The sequence below is a fragment of the Orcinus orca genome, chromosome 6, assembly GCF_937001465.1.
Source record: "Orcinus orca chromosome 6, mOrcOrc1.1, whole genome shotgun sequence".
Classification (NCBI taxonomy): Eukaryota; Metazoa; Chordata; class Mammalia; order Artiodactyla; family Delphinidae; genus Orcinus; species Orcinus orca.
In genome coordinates, this window is record NC_064564.1 from 87,251,749 (window position 1) to 87,270,910 (window position 19,162).

The 19,162-nt window shown below is 48.0% G+C and overlaps 1 protein-coding gene across 4 annotated transcripts in view; it reads right to left on the bottom strand.

The window, feature by feature from the left end:
- Positions 1-19,162, bottom strand: part of TBC1D2 (TBC1 domain family member 2) — a 42,441-nt gene that overhangs the window by 20,929 nt on the left and 2,350 nt on the right. For 3 of the 4 annotated variants that reach the window (XR_007477978.1, XM_049711132.1, XM_049711131.1), the window contains exons 2-5: positions 17,196-17,337; positions 14,678-14,825; positions 9,042-9,175; positions 4,776-4,972 (exon numbers count right to left, since the gene is read on the bottom strand). Coding sequence is in view for 3 of the 4 variants with exons in the window: in XM_049711132.1 (XP_049567089.1) it covers positions 4,776-4,972; positions 9,042-9,175; positions 14,678-14,825; positions 17,196-17,337 (621 nt within the window). In the remaining variant the exon portion in view is untranslated. The remainder of the gene's footprint in view (positions 1-4,775; positions 4,973-9,041; positions 9,176-14,677; positions 14,826-17,195; positions 17,338-19,162) is intronic. The other variant, XM_049711133.1, reaches the window with a different exon arrangement.

Consider the following 19,162-nt stretch of genomic DNA (forward strand, 5'->3'; position numbering starts at 1 on the left):
AGGACAAGAGAGGACTAAAGGGACCTGGTGGATCCCCATGAGTGGGAAAACTGCAGCTAGAACAGAAGGCTCCCAACTCCAATCCTAAGACCTTCACTTCTTCATGATGTGTAGTTAACGGATTCTGCATCGAAATGCTTCTTTCAATTTCTTTAAAAATGGGAATAACCCATGTTCAGAGCAGCATTATTCACAAGACCCAAGAGGTGGAAACAACCCAAGTGTCTGTTGATGGTGAATGGATAAACAAAATGTGGCATACAATGGAATATTACTCAGTCTTAAAAAGGAAGGAAATCCATCACATGTTAAAACATGGATGAACATTGAGGACCTTATGCTAGGTGAATTAAGCCAGTCACAAAAATGCACATATACATCAAATAGAAATAATGAAAACGAAAAGAAAACTTGAATATCCCATTTTGAGGCTGCTTTCGTCCTTACAATGTGATGACGCCTCTCCAGGTCAGTCATTATCAAGCAACACTATCATTTGCAACAGTTCAAGAGTATTCCTTGTATGGAGCACAAAGTTCCCTTCATCCCACCTCCTAGGATGGACATCTGGGTTGTTTCCAATTCCCAGTCATAAGCAATGCCTTAGGACCAAGTCTTGAAGTAGAAGAGCTGATCAAGTGACACTTTTAATACTTCTTAATTGAATCATTGTTTGGTCGATCTTAGATTTTGACAACTGTTAATAAGTTGTCATTTTAGTAAACATTTTAAAAGCCAATAAATCATTTATCTTATTAAAGTGTGGATACCTTCATTGCTCACTAGAATCAAGGTGGGTGAATCCAACACTGCTTGTGGAAAGAGCACTGGACTGGGAGTGCCCTGGACATGACGGCCTCTGACCCCTAAGGGGCTCGGTGCCAGCTGGGAATAGGTGAAAGAGCACTGGCTTGGGAGTTACAGAGGCCTCGGTTCCCATTCCAGATCCACTAATGCGGGTGTTTCAGAAAACTGAACCTCAGCTTTCTCGTATGTAAAATGGAGATGATGGTCCTACTCCACCAAGAGTCACTGAAAGGGTGAGAGAGAAATTGTGACAAGTGTGCCTCCCCAAGCACGGGGGCCCTCTCACCCCCTCTCCCTCTAAGGCCCGTACCCCTCCCCAGGGCCTGTACCCTGAAGTCTCCGGCTGGGGTTCTAGGGAAGGGAGAGGCGGCACCTTGCTCTGATCAAGTTTCCTCACTGAATTATATACCTTCACCAAGTAATCCTGAGTGAGCTAACCTGGCCCCTGGCAGGGCCCGGGGGAGGGGTTCACCATTCCTGGCAGCCAACATCCCCACAAACAACAGCCCTCCATCTGTCGGAGCAGACAGCCTTCAGGTTGGGTGCAACGCTGCTGACTCTGAAAGCCTGAGTCACCAGGCCAAGCTGCCATCTGGTGCCGTCTCCCAGAGTCCAAATCTCTTGGGGGGCCAGCGCTGCAGGGGACTGGGATGGATAATGGCTTAATGGGTATTGGAATCACAGGGAGTGCATTCATTTTTTCTGAGGAGCAGTCACGGTGCTTGTGTCTGATACTGGGCTACACTGCGAGAGCATGGAGGAGACGGCTGGGCTGTGAGGGGTCCTGGACCTGGGGAAGGAGACCAGTGCCTACGTCCTGGCTCTTCCAGCTGCGTGACCTTGGACTAGTCAGCCACCTTCTCTGAGCCCCTTGAACGTGGTGCAGTGAAGAGGGCAGAAGCTCTGGAGGCACGCAGACCAGAGCCTGAACCCTGACTCAGCGCCCAGGAGGTCATGGGCACGCAGAACCTCTCAGAACTCCAGTCTGTCAGGAAAAGGAGAGGATAACTGGTGTAAAGAGGAGAGACAGTGTGTGGAAGGCACCAGCCAGCACAGTACTGGGGCCACACTTCATACCAGCAGTTACTTGTGTTCAATCCCGTGGGCGAGGTCCCCAAGGGCAGGGGTTTGGCCCAGTGTACCTCAGTGCCCTCCATAGCATCCAACAGAGTTTGAGATACAAATCCTTAAAAATCACTAAAGCTATTGGCAGTGCCTGCCTGGCTGGCTGAGCCAGGATGAGACCCCCAGTTCCCATGTCCTCTTGCAGCCTGAGGCACCTTCCCACTGAAGAGACACAGGAGGGCATCGTGTAGACATGGGCCCAGGAAGTCCAGGGGACTGTTTCCCCAGCTGAGGTATTACACTTAAAAGGTCTCAGATGGAGAGCTGCTCTCTGACCAGCATTTCTGAGTGCCTGGGGTACCAATGGGCACCCCAAGATTGTGCCAGACTCCTCTGTGTTACCTCTAGGTCAAGAGTCAGTCTCTTTCTCTCCTCCTCACTGGTTTTGGTATTTGGGTTGAACATGAAACCCCACAGTTGGTCTGGCTGGGGTCCCCCTTCTAAATGTGGAATAAAGGTAAGGATGGCCTCCTCCCATCACTGCTATACCCACAAGCACATCTCCCAGAGCCCCTCGGGGAGGGAGGGGGGTGCTTTTACCCCTCGTAAGGCGGGAAGGAATCAACAAGGAGAGCAGGGAATGCCACAGTCACAGCCAAAATAATCAAAGCCTGCATGTTTGGGGCAGCTGCTGGGTGCCAGGCACCCAGCTTTATGAATCTGGACACAGGCCTCTTCAGAAAACATGATTATAAGTCCATATAAAGAGGAGGAGGGAATTCCCTGGAGGTCCAGTGGTTAGAACGCTGCGCTTCTACTGCAGGGGGCGTGGGTTGGATCCCTGGTCAGGGAACTAAGATCCTGTGTGCCGGGGCGGTGCGGCCATCTGGGAGATGGGTCAGACAGCACACTATCCACTCATTTCGTGAGTCAAAAGCTAAACCCCAAGACTTGATCTCCTCCCCACTATCTGCCCCAGGACAGGGTTGAGGTCTGCTGGAAAGTGAATTAGTAAAAAAGTCCAGATTCTTTAATGTTGGAACAACTTCCTCCTGACATTTTCACTCTGACTGTAGGGGAGTTGTCAACATCCTGGGCAGCCCGTACTAATCTCCAAGAGCGGAATGAAATCTAGGTCTCCCGGGGCCTCTCCACGTCATTTGACAATTCCTAATGCCTTAGAAGGAAAGGCCGAGTCCCGGGAGGCTGCCCACATTTCCTAGAAAGTAGGGGAAGAAGCACGGAAACGACAAGTGGTGTTTACATTCTACATCGCTCTTCCTTTCCAGGTCGGGTTTGGGACTGAAGCTGTACTGATACAGGGATCAGGAAGCTGCTACAGCTCAGCTTAATGCCCTCAGCTCTCAGGAGCGGCCAGCAGCCTCATGACAGGAACGCAAAGGTGACGGAGGAAAAGAGTGATGGCTGGGCTGCTAAGTGGCATCAGAGGAGACTTCACATGCTGTAAGGATACATTTGGGTGCTATAAGCCTGCAAGGGCAGGGCTGTGTCTTTTCTCACTGTTTGTTCCCCAGCACCTAGAACACTGCATGCCTGTAACAGGCCCTCAATAAAAGCTTTGTGAATAAACAAATGAATTGAGAACACATGAATGATTGAGCTTCCTCCTTTGAGGACTCTAATCACCAGCTGCTTCATTAAATGTAACCCCTGAGCTGCCAGGAATGAAGCCTCTGCTGGTTCCTGTAATAACTGTTTAGGGGCAAGAAAGGCAGAGAAGGGGCAAAACTAGGTAGGGAGAGCATTTTTCTGGACTGTGTCCTCTAAAAACAGAGTAGAAAGGAAAAGAAATGTACAAAGGGGAGAATATTTAGAAGTATACCCCTTACCTCCCCAGGAGCAAGACCAGAAATAAAGCAGACAGAGATGTAGAGTAGCCAAAGCTCAAGCAAGAGAGCTGAGGCCTTCCTCTCAGAGGAAAAGGAGCCTGGGCCCTCAGTGGGTACCATCACTAGAGTACCACAGGCACCACGCTCAGGAGTTTTGGTAACAACTGTGCTGGCTTAGTCACTTTTATTGTGCTAAAGAGAGCCTACTGGGCTTCCCTGGTGGCGCAGTGGTTGAGAGTCCGCCTGCCGATGCAGGGGACATGGGTTCGTGCCCCGGTCCGGGAAGATCCCACATGCTGCGGAGCTGCTGGGCCCATGAGCCATGGCCGCTGAGCCTGAGCGTCCAGAGCCTGTGCTCCACAACGGGAGAGGCCACAACAGTGAGAGGCCCGCGTACCGCAAAACAAACAAATAAAAAAAAAAAGAGAGCCTACTGCCCATGCTGCATCCCCCATTGCCTCCCCGCCATGTGACCCTTACTACTTCATGAGGTCACCCCTGGATGTGAACTTGATTTACTCTCTGAGTTGTGGGATTTTTGAGTGATTTTAATGTCTGTGTATATATGTGATCTGTTACCTACAATGACCATGTAGCTCTTTCTTTCTTAACTGCTATAATTAACTTCTCTCTCTATGAAGCCTAAATCTTCCTCCCTGTCACTGTCCTCTGTTGGGCCTGGCTCAGCCTGGTTTCTCTGTCCTGTACCCAGTTACCAGCTGCCAGATCAAAGATCCCCCAGTTCCTTCGGTGGCCCCTCCGAGGACCCTGCATGCAGATTACCCTCCTCCAAACACTGTGTCTTCGGGTGTGGGGTCAGATCATGCACAGTCTCCCAGGAGAGATCCGAGAGACCTGCCCTTGGTGGCCTTCTGTCCCATAGCTCAAGTGACAGTATGTCCCTGACTGATCAACAGCACAGCATTTCCAGCCACCTGCAGTTTGGCAGTTAAGGACCACAGGCTGGCTAACGCATCACATTTAGCTTGTCCAGGGGCTCCAGGCCCAGAGGGGTCCACTGGAGCCTGGGGTGTCTCTGGGGCCAGAGCTCACCTTCTGAGCCTTTAGCTCCTTGGTGAGCATCAGAACCTGCTGCTCCAAGGCCAGCACTTTCTCCTGGGCGGTTCGGTTCCGTGTGAGTCCTTCGGTGAAGAGCGGGAAGGTGTTGCTCTGGCGCTTGGCTTTCTGAATGAGATTGGCGGTCAGAGAGGACTTGGGTGTAGGCTTTGGAGAATCCGCTGGATCTTTTCCTGCTCAAGAGGAGGAACACAGAGGTTGTGATCAGTGGCTTCAGCAGTTCTCAAACTTGGGCTTGCTGCAGAAGCACCTGGAAGGCTTGGTAAAATGCAGATTGGGGGGACTTCCCTGGTGGCGCAGTGGTTAAGAATCTGCCTGCTAATGCAGGGGACACGGGTTCGAGCCCTGGTCCAGGAAGATCCCACACGCCACGGAGCAACTAAGCCCGTGCGCCACAACTACTGAGCCTGCGTGCCACAACTACCAAAGCCCACACACCTAGAGCCCATGCTCCGCAACAAGAGAAGCCACCGCAATGAGAAGCCCTCACACCGCAATGAAGAGTAGCTCCTGTTCGCCGCAATTAGAGAAAGCCCGCGTGCAGCAATGAAGACCCAATGCAGCCAAAAATAAAATAAATATATAAATACATAAATTTATTTTAAAAAATATTTTTAAAAAGTGCAGTTTGGGGACCCTACTCCCAGAGCTTTCCATTCCATAGGCCTGGGGCACAGCTTGAGAATTTGTATTTTTAAATGTTCCTAGGTGATGCTGATACAGCTTGTGCAGGGATCATACTCTGAGAACCACTGGACTATATAAACACTGTTTACACCGTGCTGGGTCATCCAGCCCATCCTCTACCCTCTGTTCCCTATTCCCTCTGTTCCCTACCCTCCAATCTCAACCTGCATGGGTTACCTCCTACTGCCCCGCTAGTGTTTGCCAGGTGGCCATCTCCTCAGGCACGGGCCCAGGCAGGATGTATTTTTTCTTATTTCAGGATCTGACCTCCAGGCTCTGGGCGATTTTCAAGGCACACAGATCTGTCGATTGACAGGAGCACAAAATATCTGTACTCTGCATACTTGCCCCAGTGAGTAATGTAAACTCTCATTTGATTCTAATTACAAGCTAAATTAGGAGACATATCTCCCACAGCTGAATGTCTCAAGGCTGTATCCTTTTATTTCCAGCAGAGCCTGGGTCAGCAACCAATAGCCCACAGACCAAATCGGGAGGCCTGTTTTTGTAAATAAAGTTTTATTGGAATACAGCCATGCCCATTTATTTGTGCATTGTCTGTACTGCTTTCACTCCACAAAGGCAGAGTTGAGTACTTGCAACAGAGACTGTATGGCCCATAATGCCTCAAATATTTACTATCTGGCCCTTTACAGAAAATGTTTGTTGACTGGTGCTAAATTTTCTTTCTTTTTTTTTTTAAAATAAATTTATTTATTTATTTATTTTTGGCTGCGTTGGGTCTTCGTTGCTGTGCACGGGCTTCCTCTAGTTGAGGCGAGCGGTGGCTACTCTTCGTTGTGGTGCACGGACTTCTCATTGCGGTGGCTTCTCTTATTGCGGAGCACAGGCTCTAGGCGCGCAGACTTCAGTAGTTGTGGCATGCGGGCTCAGCAGTTGTGGCTCGCGGGCTCTAGAGCACAGGCTCAGTAGTTGTGGCGCATGGGCTTAGTTGCTCCATGGCATGTGGGATCTTCCCGGACCAGGGCTCGAACCCATGTCCCCTGTATTGGTAGGTGGATTCTTAACCACTGCGCCACCAGGGAAGTCCCTAAATTTTATTCTTAAATCCAATGTTAGAGAATCACTCACCCAGACCGCCTTGTCCTGCCCTACCCTCAGCCTGTGCTTTAGGGCTCTGCCATCAGCCTGCATCAAGGGACATGTAATGGCCTGATTATATGGTCAAGAGACTGAGAATTTTGATCACAGGGCACATACACATTATGTCCGTTATGAGGCCCCAACATAAATTCTTCTTAGCTCTCAGGGCCAGCTTTGCTTCTTTTAAGATATGTGTTTATAGTCTTATGGACACCGGAAGTAACCTAACCACTTGCATTTCCCTCTTTGCCTTGGCTGCTGAGAAGCTCAGAGCCACATTTGCTGCCCACCTTTGGTACACTGCAGGATTTTTTCTTGAGCCTATCTAAATTTTCTAACTCAAATTACTCATTTATCTTCCCCCTGATATACACTGTAGTAAGTCATACCCAGTTCTTTTGGGACTATGATATTAAAAATAAGGATGTGGTATGAGATCCCAGGGGAGGGGACAGGCAGGGCTTGCAGGACAAGCTGAATGACTTAGCAACTTTCTTCTGGGGACCAGGCCAAGAGCCAACCAAATAGTATTGAGCAGACAAAAAACTACTCTAGTAGGTGACAGGAACCAGAAACTCCTTGGCCTTGTTGAGTACAAGAACAGAACGGTCTTGTTCCAGGCTTAAAAGAAATCTGGTCGAGCCAGGTACAAAGCAGCCTGCAGAGCTCAGAGGAATGCAATGCTTCTTTTTCTTTCCTGCCACAGGATCTAAGAGGGCAGGGAGGCTCCCTGGAGCCCTGCAGGCTACTGTACACCAACCCTGAGGGCAGGCAGGGTAGGATCACTGTGCCCATCTTATAGTTGGGAAAAACGGAGGCCTAAGACAGTGGTTTTCAATCAGCACCCTAGGATTTCATGGGATCGCCTCAAGGGCTGGCTGGGAAGGGAAGAGGGTGGGGTGGGAGGGGCTGAGGGGGAGCCTGGACTCCCAACCCTGCCTCAACTCTGCTTTTATTTGCTTTGTGTATCAGATTTTGTTTATGGGGACAAGGTTTCATGGCAATAAAGAGGTCGTTTGCAAAGTCACTGACTCAGAAAAGAGGCTTCAGGCAGGAATATGGGGCCAGACTGTTTGCTCTGAATCCTATTCTGTTACTCACTGTGCAGCTGTGAGCGAGTCACTCCTCACATCCGTTCCCAGTTCCCTCAGTTATTAAATGAGGAGAACAGTATTTACCGCTCAGGTTGTCGTAAAGACTAAACGTAAAGCGCTTCGTGCATGTGGATGAAACTTGAAAAGATTCTGCTGAGTAAAAGACACCAATCACAGAAGACTACATATTGTAGATTCCATTTATATGCAATGTCCAGAACAGGCAAATCTATAGAGGCAGAAAGTAGATTAGTGGTTGCCCAGAGGTGGAGACTGGGACTGATGGCTGAGGGGTATGGGGTTTCTTCTGGGGGTAATACAAATGTTTTAAATTTGATTATGGTGATGGTTGCACAACTCTGTGAAGATACTGAAAGCCACTGAATTATATGTTTCAAAGGAGTGAATTGTATGGTATGTGAATTATATCAGAATGAAACTGTTACCAAAAAAAAAAAAAAAAAAGGCTTAGAGTAGCCCTGGCACAAAGTACCTGCTACATGTAAGTGCTAGTTCTATTATTATTATTGATTAGATACAGTACTGATCTTCTCTTGGGCTATTCATCGTGATCTGTGGGGCCTCATCAGGCACTGCTCCAAAGCGGTGCTTTTTCTACAGTAATTTCTACACAGCCCAGGGGTCCTCTCTACCATAAGACCCCTCAGTGCTGCCTTAGCCAGTTTTCTCCCAACTGTTTCTACATAGTTAAAACATGTTTTAAGGGCATTTATGCTAATTTCAAAGATGTCAAACACCCCTGATGGGTCCTAATATTTTGTAAAAGAAATAAAGTGCCATGTCACAGAGGGGATGAATACCTTGAGGTCATTTGTTCTGCTTCTTCAGGTAGATCTGATTTTAATCATCCCAGAAAAGCATTTTTATATCCTTTCCTTATAAATTTTTTTTAAAAAAGGAAGAAAGAAAAAGCAACAGGTATTTTCCCTTATTACTTCAAGAATCATTGCTTGGTGTTTCAGTTTGGGAAGATGAAAAGCGTTCTGGAAATGGATGGTAGTGATGGTTACACAAGAACGTGAATGTACCTAATGTCACTGAATTATACACTTAAAATTGGTTAAAGTGGTAAATTTTGTTATGTATTTTTACCACAAGTTAAAAAAAAAAAAGGAAAGAAAGAAAGAAAGGAGGGAGGGAGGAAGGAAAGAAAGAAAGAGAGAAAGAGAGAAAGAAAGAAAGAATGAATCATTACTACCAGACCCATGGAAGCCCAGGAGGAGTGACCTGGAGAGTTGAATCTTTGACACACAAAAGCACGGATGTTTGTTTACGGGGAGGAGAGAGGGCACCCACTTAGCCTCTGAAGGCAGCTCAGACCCAGGCAGAGGCTCACCTGGGGCGCTGAGGTCAGGAGGCGAGGGCTGCTCCTCCCTCTGAGGCTCCTCGCTCAGTGAAGAATCTTCTCCTGAGGGTCTGTGGCCTGTTCCTTGGGTCTGCTTGTTGCCCCGGATGTTGTACATTGTGTTTCTGAAAGGAAAATAGAGGATCATGGGGCTGACAGCCCTGCTATCTTGCCCACTACCCTTCCTGCTGCCACTGCTGGCGCTCAGGCTGCATCTCCACCCCAGTCATGACTTGATCAGTCTGCCTGACTGCAGGCACCCTGCAGGAGGCAACCCATCTGAGCCTCTCCCATCACCCTTACCCTTCTCCTTTCCATTTTTCATCATGCACATCACCTTTGATACGCAGTATTCCTTGTAAACAATACAAGCTTGACTCCTCTGCCTCCAACCCCACTGCTAGAATATAAGCTCCATGAGGGCAGGGGCATTTGTCTGCTTTATTCACTGAAATGGATTTGCCAAACTAACTTTCCCAAAACCTTCACCTGGTCTTATAACCACCTGGCTTAAAAATCACCAGTGGCTCCCTACTTCTGCTGAGAAAAGTTCCAAACACCTCCTGGCCTCTTGCTCCCCTTGCTTTCTTTCCCTGCTCAGACCTGTTCTCTCTGTAGCCTTCACTGATCACCTCACAGCCTCCAAGGAGCTTACTGCACTTCATGCATGGGTCACTCTTTGACCAAGTACTTGTCTAGACTGAGTAGTGGTGTCTTTTCTTCAAGAACTGAGCACTAACCTACCTGCATGCCTACTGGCACCTGGCACTGGGTCACATGTGCCCAGCGTACAGACTCAATAGATGTTTGTTTGCAGGAAGGAACTAGGTAGCACCAAAGGCTGGCCTGGCACCACAGGCCACAGAGAAGTTCATGAGTTGGATGAAAAGGCAGTTCAATTGAGTTTGTTTTCTCTTTGCAAAGGTATAAAAGTCGACATATTCCAAAACTAATAACAAGGAAGAAAAAATGACTAAAGAGTTCACTAGGTCAGTGTTTTTCAAACTGCAGGCTGTGAGCCATTGGTAGACTGTAAAATCAGTTTAGTATCACGACCAGCACTTAAAAAAAATGGAATAGAAAATATCAGAATGCGCCCCACTTAGAAAGGATTAAAATTTTGTGAATTACATATATGTGTATTGAGCCATATAATAAGATGTATTTCTTACTGGTCAACAGTTTGAAAAACACTGCAGGAGGAGGTCAATTATCTAAAGGGCAGCAATAGCGTGGCCAGAAAACAAAAGGCTGAAAAAGTCTGTAGACTTGTGATGGAGTCCTGGCTTTGCGCTATCATCCCTCCATGTGATGTATACGTCTAGCAATATGGTGGACAAAATATCTGAAAAACCCTTGTTCCACAAACATCTACCTAGATGCTAGATAAATGCAAAACATATTTCAAAAGTATTTAGCTGAATTCTCAGAAAAGGAAGGGAAAATCCCTAGGGACTAAACACAAAAAAGGAGTTGAAACTCAAGTGGGAAGTAAAGAGGAAGACGCATATATAGATTAAATTACTTTTCAACAAATATTTACCCCTTCCCCTCCACCTCCGCAGGAGCAGAGTACATCCCCCTCCTCCTTTTGATTTTGGGCACAGCCATGTGATTTGCTTTGGCCAAAGGGATGTTGGCAGATATAATGTAAATATAGGCTTAAAATGTGCTTGCATGTAGGGCTTGCCCTCTTGAGGAACATGCCTCATAGCTGCTGGTCCATGGAACGTGAGAAATATGTGGAGGAAACCTAGATCTTCCCAACGGCTTGGAGCCAAGACCAGGTGAACCTAGCCTGTATCACGTGAACCCAGATGTGCAGGAAATGAATGTTTATTATTATATGACACTGAATTTTGAAGTGTTTGTTTGCAGCATTATTATTGTGAAAGTTGGCGAGGACATGAGTTTGTCCAGGGATCAACTGCTTTATTTAAATTGAGATATAACTGACATGTAACATTATATTAGTTTCAAGTGTACAACATGTTGATTTAATACATATACTTATTGCAAAAGGATCACCACAGTAAGTCTAGCTAACACCTATCACCACCCATAGTTACATTTATTTTTTCTTGTGATCAGAAATAAACTGTTGATACCAGAAACCTAGAACCTTGTTTGCAAAGGAGGAAAGAAAACAAGGTTTTGGACCCATGCAAAGTATGAAGTTAAAACTGAAATTCTTACATAAAGCTGAGATTCATGAAGGTCCATGCCCTCTGTGAAGTTAGAAAAAGAAGCCTGCTGGCAAAATTAATATAAGGAGAGTCTAGGTGAAGGCTCTGGGTGTTCAAAACATTACCTTTGTGTGGTTTTGGTTATCAGGATAATATTGGCCTTATAGAATGAACTGGGAAATGCTCTTTCCTCTTTTTTTGTTGGGGGGGGTAGTACAGTTTGTGAAGAATTGGTATTTATTCTTTAATGTTTGGTAGACTTCACCAGTGAAGTTATCTGGTCCTAGGTTTTTGTGTGTGTGCATGTGTGTGTGTTGGTGGGGTGGGGTGTAATTTTTTGATAACTAATTCAATCTCTTTACTTGCTACAGGTCTATTTAGATTTTCTATTTCTTCTTGAGTCAGTTTCAGTAATTTGTCTTTCTAGGAATTTGTCCATTTCATCTAAGTTATCTAATTTATTAGCGTAGAATTATTCATGGTATTCCCTTATAAACCTTTTTATTTCTGTAAGGTTGGTAGTAACGTCCCCTCTCTTGTTCCTGATTTTAATCACTTGAGTCTGCTTTCTTTTCCTGGTCTTTCTAGATAAATGTTTGTCAACTTTGTTAATCTTTTCAAAGAACTATCATTTGATCTTAAGCTTGTTTTTAAAACAAAATGAAGTTTTTTGGTATAGTTGGGTCTCGAATAGGAAAAGAATGAGATTATACTTCAATGGAGAGTACAGATGACTGATGAAAGGTAAAATTAATCAATTAAATTTAGAACAGAGAAGAAATTAGAACTCAGCACTCCTAACACCTGACCTTAAATAAGGAGCCCTGACTCCTTGGGCTAGTCATTTCCTCTTCTTAGTTCTTACTTTACCCATCTAAAAATAAAAGGGTGGTGGTCATATTAATATGAATGATGACCATGAGAGGCACTATTTACTGAGTATCACTCTGTGCTGCGTCTTTCTGAGCCCCATTACATGGATCTCACACACCATAGGCCACATGATTTGGCAAGGACCCTGGGGCACATCCCTATGGCCAGGGGCACTGGCTGGGTGGGGTGACCATGACTGTTGCCCACACTTCCCCTTGTCCAGGGGCTGCAGCCTCCCCAATATGTCTAAGGCCTCACAAGCAGTCACCCCTGGGGTGTGGGAAGGCACAGAAACCCCAATTTCAGGGCAACAAAGATCATTCTAAGCCCTAGCACACGTCTCCTCTGAGGATGGGCAGCTCACTAACTACTGTCACAGCCCAGGTGGCCATTACCCAGCCAAACTACTGTGCTTGGAAGAGGCATCTCCATTTCATAAACGTATTGACTTTGCTTGGAGCAGTTCATGGATCATCTTCTGTGTAGGTTTAGCTCTAGGTCTGAAAGGCCTGGTCAGCATGGGAGTAGTGGTCACAAGGACTTGTTCTGGAAGGATAGATAACCTTGGGCAGGACATTTATCCTCTCTGAGCCTGGATTTTCCCATCTGCAATGGGATGAGGAACATATCCACAACAAACAATGACTGGGGCCTTGCATGGGCCAGGTCTAAGATAAACCCTAGGAGTTCAACTCATCTAATCTTCACCCACATGCATTTAACTCTTTTACTCCTCACAACAGCCCAATGAAGTAAGCACTATTATAACCTCCACTGCACAGTGAGAACTTTGATTTGGAAAGGATAGGTAACCAAAGCCACAGAACGAGTAAATGGTGGGGCTGAGCAATAGACTTGGATGTCTAATCCATGGTCTGAGAACTTAACCATTAGATACCACTTCACAGGTTTGTCCAGACATCTTGTTGAGAGTGTAAAGCACCTATAACAGTGTCCTTCCTCGAGTATGACCTGGGCTCATGGCAGACCCAAGAGCAAGCACCAAGACCCTCCAGGGAAAGGGGGTGCAGGAGACAAGGGCAACCCTGGTCTTTCTGGGGCTGTCAGCAGCCAGGGCACTTGGAAAACCGTCTCACATTTTCTGTGGTTTATGACACATAACTGACTGATCCTCGGAAACTTCCTTCCTTTCTTGGTCTCTGCAGGTTCTCGGTTCTGCTTCTGTTGTTGGGTGGCCATCATTAGGCACGAACCTGGCTTAATCTTGGTGAGAACGCCCTGGACACACACTGGCTGGGTGGCTGGCCTTCTCAGATCCCCTGTCCCCAGAGCAGGCTCCCCATGTAACCAGTGCCCTCCAGCTCCTCCCATGGGAAGATCCCCTGCAGGGCGCCGTCCTTGTCCTCTCACCCTGGGGGGCTCAACCAGGTCCCATACCTGCCAAGTCTCTCTCTCTGGCTCAGATCTCTCTCCTGAGTTCTAGGCCTTTCCATCCAAATGTCTGTGGGGTAGTTCCATCTCTAGCCAGCAGACCCTAAAGGACGCTCATCATATTTTCCCTAAAACCTGCTTCTCTCCTGAGAACGGCATCACTCCCCTGCTAGTTACCCAAGCAAATTCAAACACTGAGGCTGACAGAGAGAAATGCTTCGCTTGAGTCACATGAGGCGGGGGCTCTAATCTAAGTTCAGGGAGCAATCTATTCTGCTTTCTAAGAGGTCCCAGTTTGTCTGAAGTCCACACAGAAAATAACCACCCAAACAGGATCAGCGTTAGGTACAGTCTGAATTCCCAAAAGCTTCCATCCCTTCAATTAGAGCCACAATAGTAGCAGCAGAATAATATTTAAGTGCTTACTGATCCCCAAGCACAGTTCTAAAGCAGTTTACATGTATTAACCCATTTATAACCCCCCTGCCCCACCCCAAACACACACACACTAATCTTGTAAGGCAAATACTGTTGTATTTACATGTACGAATCATTTAAGTGAAGCAGAGAGAAATCAAACAACTTGCCAAGGGCAGAAGAGCCCATGACTGGTGGAGCCAGGATACAAATGCAAGCAGTTTGGCCCCAAAGCTCAGGCCATAGTGCTATCTTCTTATGAACTATTTAAAACAAAGCCTGCCGGTGGGAAATATAAATTGTATATATCACACATTATGAGATGAAAAAGAAGCTAAGATGTAATCGACATACAGTAAATTACACATGTGAAAAGTGAATAATTTGATGCATTTGACATATGTAGACATTTGTGAAGCCACCACTCCATTACATTGAATATGATCTCAATTATGCATATATGTATATAGAAAATGTGAGGAAAGTGATGCTAAGAACGCTTGTCTGGGTGAAAGGACTATGGGTAATTTTAAATTTATACCTTTCTAGATGTTTCTAACTTCCTACAAAGAATGTGTACTACTTTAAAAATCAGAACAAATGTAGTATTTTAAAGTGATGATGTAATGAATTGAAAATAAAGCCCCTAAACCCCAACCCAAGTCCACCTCCCTGCAGAGGAGTCACACCGGATCACTGTAAGCTCCAAAGAAGGTGCTGCCTGCAGCCTGGCAGGCCTCTCAGCTCCATCGCACTTACTGTATTTCAGTTCCCAGGTGCTTGAGGGAGATATTCTGAAGGGCCAAGGGCATAGCAGGGACCGGCTGCAAGGCAGCTGCCATGCCCACAAGGCCAGTGGGCGTTTTCACAGGACACAGGAACTCCTCTAGCTCCGCCTCCTCTTGCTCTGGGGAACAAAGAAAAGGAAAATCATTCACGCTGGGGCTGGGGTCCGGTCACTGCACTTAGAAAGACTAGACAGGGTGGAGACTGGAGAGGTGGGGCAGCCGTCTCCAGACAGCTAATCCAGGGCCTGCCAGCTTGCTCAGGGCTCCAGGAATGTCTTTCTGGGGAAGGTTTCACAGGGGCCCTGGGTCCAGGAGGGTGAAGGCTTGCTGCGAGAAGGGCTTCAGAAGAGAAGCCTACACCACAGCTTCCTGTGTCTCCCTGCAGCGTCCTCAGGAGACTGGCGCCTGGTCATTGTGGCGCAACCATGCCCACAGCAGGGGCTGGCCCAGAAGAGGCCCGCTGAGTGTGCTGAACCAAAGCCATTCTTCTGATAACCTGGTTCTTCTGATTTCCGGACACTCAGGAATTCTGTCTTTGGGAGGGTTTCTTGTTGCTTCTAGACTGAGGCGGATCCGGCAACCGTATCAGCTCAGGCTGCAGTTTCCCGCACAGCCAGGGCTGTTGGCTCTCCCGCAGATGGGAGCGGAGGGTGAGTAGAAGTGCAGAAGCAAAAGCAAACAAACCCTTCCCCAAAGAAAGTCCTTACAAGCATAAAACACCCAGAGGGTTCTCTGGGAAAATTACAGATGAGTATCATAAACCATAAAAAGGAGCATTTACTATGACAGTAACAGTGTGCAGGTACACATATAATAATCATATTATTAGGACAGTTCTCACACACTGAACACTCACTATGTACCCGGCATTTTGCTCAGGGCTTTACATTCCTTTCCTCATTAATGATAAAATTCAATGTATTCGCTCACACATTCACTCAACAAATATCCAATGTGCATGGCAGGGTACCAGATACTTGGGACACAGGTGACAAAGACATGGCCCCAACCCTTGAGGGCTAGGGGGCAGAGACTGACAAGGACGCTGTGATTAGAACACAATGTAACCATCTGCAAAAAGTGTTGAGGGCTCACAGACAGTTTAGCAGGCAAAGTCCCGGAAGGCTTCCAAGAGGAGACTGGCAAAAGGAGGAGGTGGCAGTGGAGCTTGGCCATAGAGAGTAAGCAGGAATTCACCAGGCAGAGAAGAGGGGGCAGGGATGCCTCTGGTGCTGCTGAAGTGCACAGCAAGAGGCGGGCACTGGGGGAGCAGGCAGAGGTGAGATGAGGAAGGATGAGGCCTGAGTCTGGTGCTAAAAAGCTGGGACTGGGCCTGGGACATGGAGGGCGGCCACAGAAGCGGGGTGGGGCTCAGGCGCTCATTTGAGAAAGCTGGCTTGGGTTACAGTGAAGAGGTTGGGTCTGAGGTGGCAGGCTGGGACATGGGGACACTGGAGAGGAGACTGCTGTGGTTTTCTAGCTAAGAGTTGAGGCCTGACCCAAGGCAATAGCAGCGAGGGCCTAGATCTGACATGTAGGCCAGAGGGTAGACATGGCCAGCCCAGGTGACTGGACTGGCTATCTGAGATCCAGGAAGGGGCAACTAGGTAAATGAAGCCCATTTACTCAGGGAAGGAAAAGTGGGGAGAAGGGTAAGGGCAGATGAGCTCAGTCTGTAAAGCGTCTGGGTACCAGGGTCTAGGAGGTGTCCGGCCACAGGTCCTGCCCTCGCCCATTGGGCTTCCCTGTCAACTGAGGGTGAGGCATGTTAGACACACTGCAGCTCGGTGGGTGGTCTGTCTCAACTGTGAAACCTGCTGGTCACAGTGCTGGCTGCAGCATGGGGGTAGGGGGGTATGAGCTCCCGGTCTCCTCCATGCTGGGATGTTTTAGTATTTGGGATCACGTGGGCCACCTGGTGGGGGTGAAGCTTCTGCCCACGGCAACACTGGGGATAAGATCACGGATCTACTCAACTCACAGCACAAAAGCATTTATGTAAGAAGCAACAACAACAACTGCATTCTCTCATTAACCTTCCTCACAGCAACTCTGTGGAAGTTTCATTTCTTGAGATCTTTCCGTAATTGTCATCATCATAATAGTAACTGACATCTACTGAGCTCTGACAATGTGCAGGCATTGTTCCAACCCTTTAAGGTGTAAGGATTCATTTAATCCTCATAATAACCCTAAGGAGTAGGTATTCTTTATTAACCTCATTTTACAGGGAAGGAAACTGAAGCTCAGAAAGGTTAAGCAACTTGCCTAAGACTGCACAGGATTAGGATCTGAGCCCAGCCAGCCTGGCCTCAGAGCCCATATTCTTGCCCTTGATGCTATACTGTTGCCCTAGCTCATCCTGAGTCACATCCCTGGCTCTCCGCTTCTTTAGCAGAGGGGTCCTCCCACTCACTCCCAAAAGGAGGGTAAAGGCTTGGTCACCAAGAGCCCTGGGTGTGTGGGCAGGAGGCAAGCCCATTGGGTACCTAGCTTGAGGCGCAGGGCGGGCCCATTCCCAGCCAGGGCAGCGTCAGGGACGGCGGGAGGTGCAGGCGGGCTGTTGTGGAACTCCCAGCGCTTCATCTGCAGCTGCTGCAGCCAGTATAGCATCGCTTGCTTGGTGGCGGCCTGAGAAGCACAAGCGTTAGTTGGCAAGGCCCTGTGCCCGCATGGTGGCACTGGGTGTGGGATGCAGGAAGGTCATGGGAGGCTTGGCAACTCTCTCCTTCCCAGAAAAAAAAAATTGTCACTGCAGGTGACACCTCTGAAACACCACATGCTTCTTGGCAACAGAAGATAATCGGGCTCTGATCTCCCACTCAGAGGTTCCTTAACCTTTCTGGGCCTCAGTTTTCTCATCTGTCCTATGGTGATGATAACACTCATTTCATAGGGTGGTTATGAGGGTGAAATGAAGTAAGGAAAGTAAAGTATACAGCATAGTTCCTGACATGCAGTAGGTGCTCAAAATGTGCTCACTGGATAAAATATTTTGGAGGTGTTAAGAGAGAGGGAGAGAGCTTTGAAATTCTGACCTGGCTGGGGCCCTAGTAGCATCATTATCTCCCTGTGTGACATCTCAGTGTCCTAGCTGACTTTGTGGAATAGGGAGAATCACTCCTGTTTTGGGGATGATGTGATTGGGGACTGGAAAGCCATATGCACACAACATTGTGGCACCCTCCAGGCAGCCCACATGAGGTATGGTTGATGCTGGTCGTTAGTCTCCCAGCACTGGATGGTCCACATACCTACTCTCACATCCATTATGTTGCCGGATCCTCCACTGGGGAGGCAGGGCGGGAGTGATCGGCCCCCTCCATAGACGGAGAAACTAAGGCTTTGAGGCCGTCCAGGCAGGTGGTGGCAGAGCTGGTCCCAGAACCCGGGTCTCCCACTTCTAGACCAGAGATTTGTTGTAATTTACGGCCGGGAGATTGTGACTTACATGGAGAAAGCCTAGGATCGGTTGGGCTGCAGAAGCTGGACAGGCGCTGGGAGTGAATGGTGAGCCTCACAGAGCTGCCCACAATCAAGGCCATGCGAGAACGTCAGCAGGCAACCAGGGCAAGCCCCCTTCTCAAGAGGACCACGGTGAGGTGTGCACAAGGCTGGGGGCTCCCTGAAAGAGGCCCTCGGCCTGTCATGGAGATATCGTATCAGATAAAATGATGCCCACCATTCTTCTCTTTCTATATACTTTCCCCGAGAGACCTCAGCCCCTCTCAGGACTTCACCATGACCTTGTGCTGACAAGCTCCAGCCCATACCCGAACAACCCATTTTATTAATTCATTGGACAGGTGTATATTGAGCATGTACTATACGTGTCAGGGACTGTGGAAGGCACTGGTGAGCCCACACACACGGCCCTCCCCTCTTGGAGTCTACTGAGGGGGACATATAACTGTATATCCTGCGGTTTCCTCATCCTGGGTTCCTTGCTGTCAGTGACTGCCCCAACCAGGCAGTCAGCCAGTTACACAAGCCACCCCTGACCCCTCCCTCACATCCTTAGCTGCCCCCATTTGTCTCCCACCCCACTGCTACAGCTCTAGCTCGGCCGTCATTCTCTCCTGACCACTTCCTGACGGACTCCCGAACCACAGCCTTGCCTTCTCCTAACTTGTTCTCTACCCAAAAGCCAGATTGACCTTTCTCAATTTTTTCATCTCACAGTGCTTCCTTGTTTAAGGCTCTGACAATTTCCCCACAGCCCATAAGACAAAGTCCAAGCTCCCTGGCCTGCCAAATGCCCTGCCCTCGGGCCTCTGCTCTTCCACTCCATCTTGTGGGCCCCTCTATACCCCAGGCTCCTGGGATTTGCCTGGACATTCCAGGCTGTACCATGTTTTCCTATGTTTACTCATGGGGCTCTCTTGGCCTGGAATATCCTTCTCCCTCTTGTCTGCTTATAGAAAACCGATTTTCTCTTTCAAGCGTCAAGGTGTGG